The sequence below is a fragment of the Protopterus annectens genome, chromosome 8.part1 (genome assembly GCF_019279795.1).
Source record: "Protopterus annectens isolate FY-2018-M chromosome 8.part1, PAN1.0, whole genome shotgun sequence".
Taxonomy (NCBI): Eukaryota; Metazoa; Chordata; order Ceratodontiformes; family Protopteridae; genus Protopterus; species Protopterus annectens.
The window spans coordinates 344599692-344600194 of NC_056742.1; the positions used below are offsets into that span (position 1 = coordinate 344599692).

The 503-nt window shown below is 41.9% G+C and overlaps 1 protein-coding gene across 1 annotated transcript in view; it reads right to left on the reverse strand.

Moving 5' to 3' along the window:
* The window catches only part of NAE1 (NEDD8 activating enzyme E1 subunit 1), a 1377685-nt gene extending 1377496 nt beyond the window's left edge, over positions 1 to 189 (reverse strand). The window contains exon 1 of the mRNA XM_044081916.1: positions 67 to 189. Coding sequence (XP_043937851.1) covers positions 67 to 134 — 68 coding nt within the window. The 5' untranslated portion in view covers positions 135 to 189. The remainder of the gene's footprint in view (positions 1 to 66) is intronic.
* Between the last annotated feature and the right edge of the window lie 314 nt (positions 190 to 503).

Here is a 503-nt window from a genome sequence, read left to right on the forward strand (position 1 = left end):
AATGAATGAAATTTTATAAAACTCATTCCAGTAAACCATTCGATACACGTTGCCTATGCTTCCCACCTGAGCTGACGGTCGTATTTTTGCTCTTTAACTGCCTTCCCATGTATTAATCCATGAACAGCCGCCATTGCTTTGCTTTACAAAGTAAACGATAAGTGTCAGCATTAAACAGCACTTTCGACATAATTATTCCGATCCGCCAGCGGAGGGCGCACATGGTACTTTTTTTAAAACGCTATAAACTCATCACTAAGGGAAATAATAGAAAAACTTGTACTTTACACCGGTGAAGGTAGTATGGAAATATGTAGTACAGGACGCGAGTTATCGTCAGTCTGTCCGTCGTTGCACGGGATGGACCAAAAATTAAAGTGTCAGATGTCCTGAGAATCAGGGTTACCGCCTGCCCCACTTTGCGAGGGTCAGTCCCTCTTTGGGCAGTTGTGTCCTGCAAAAAAATTATAAAAATGGCAAATGTCCTGAGATTTTAGGGCAAA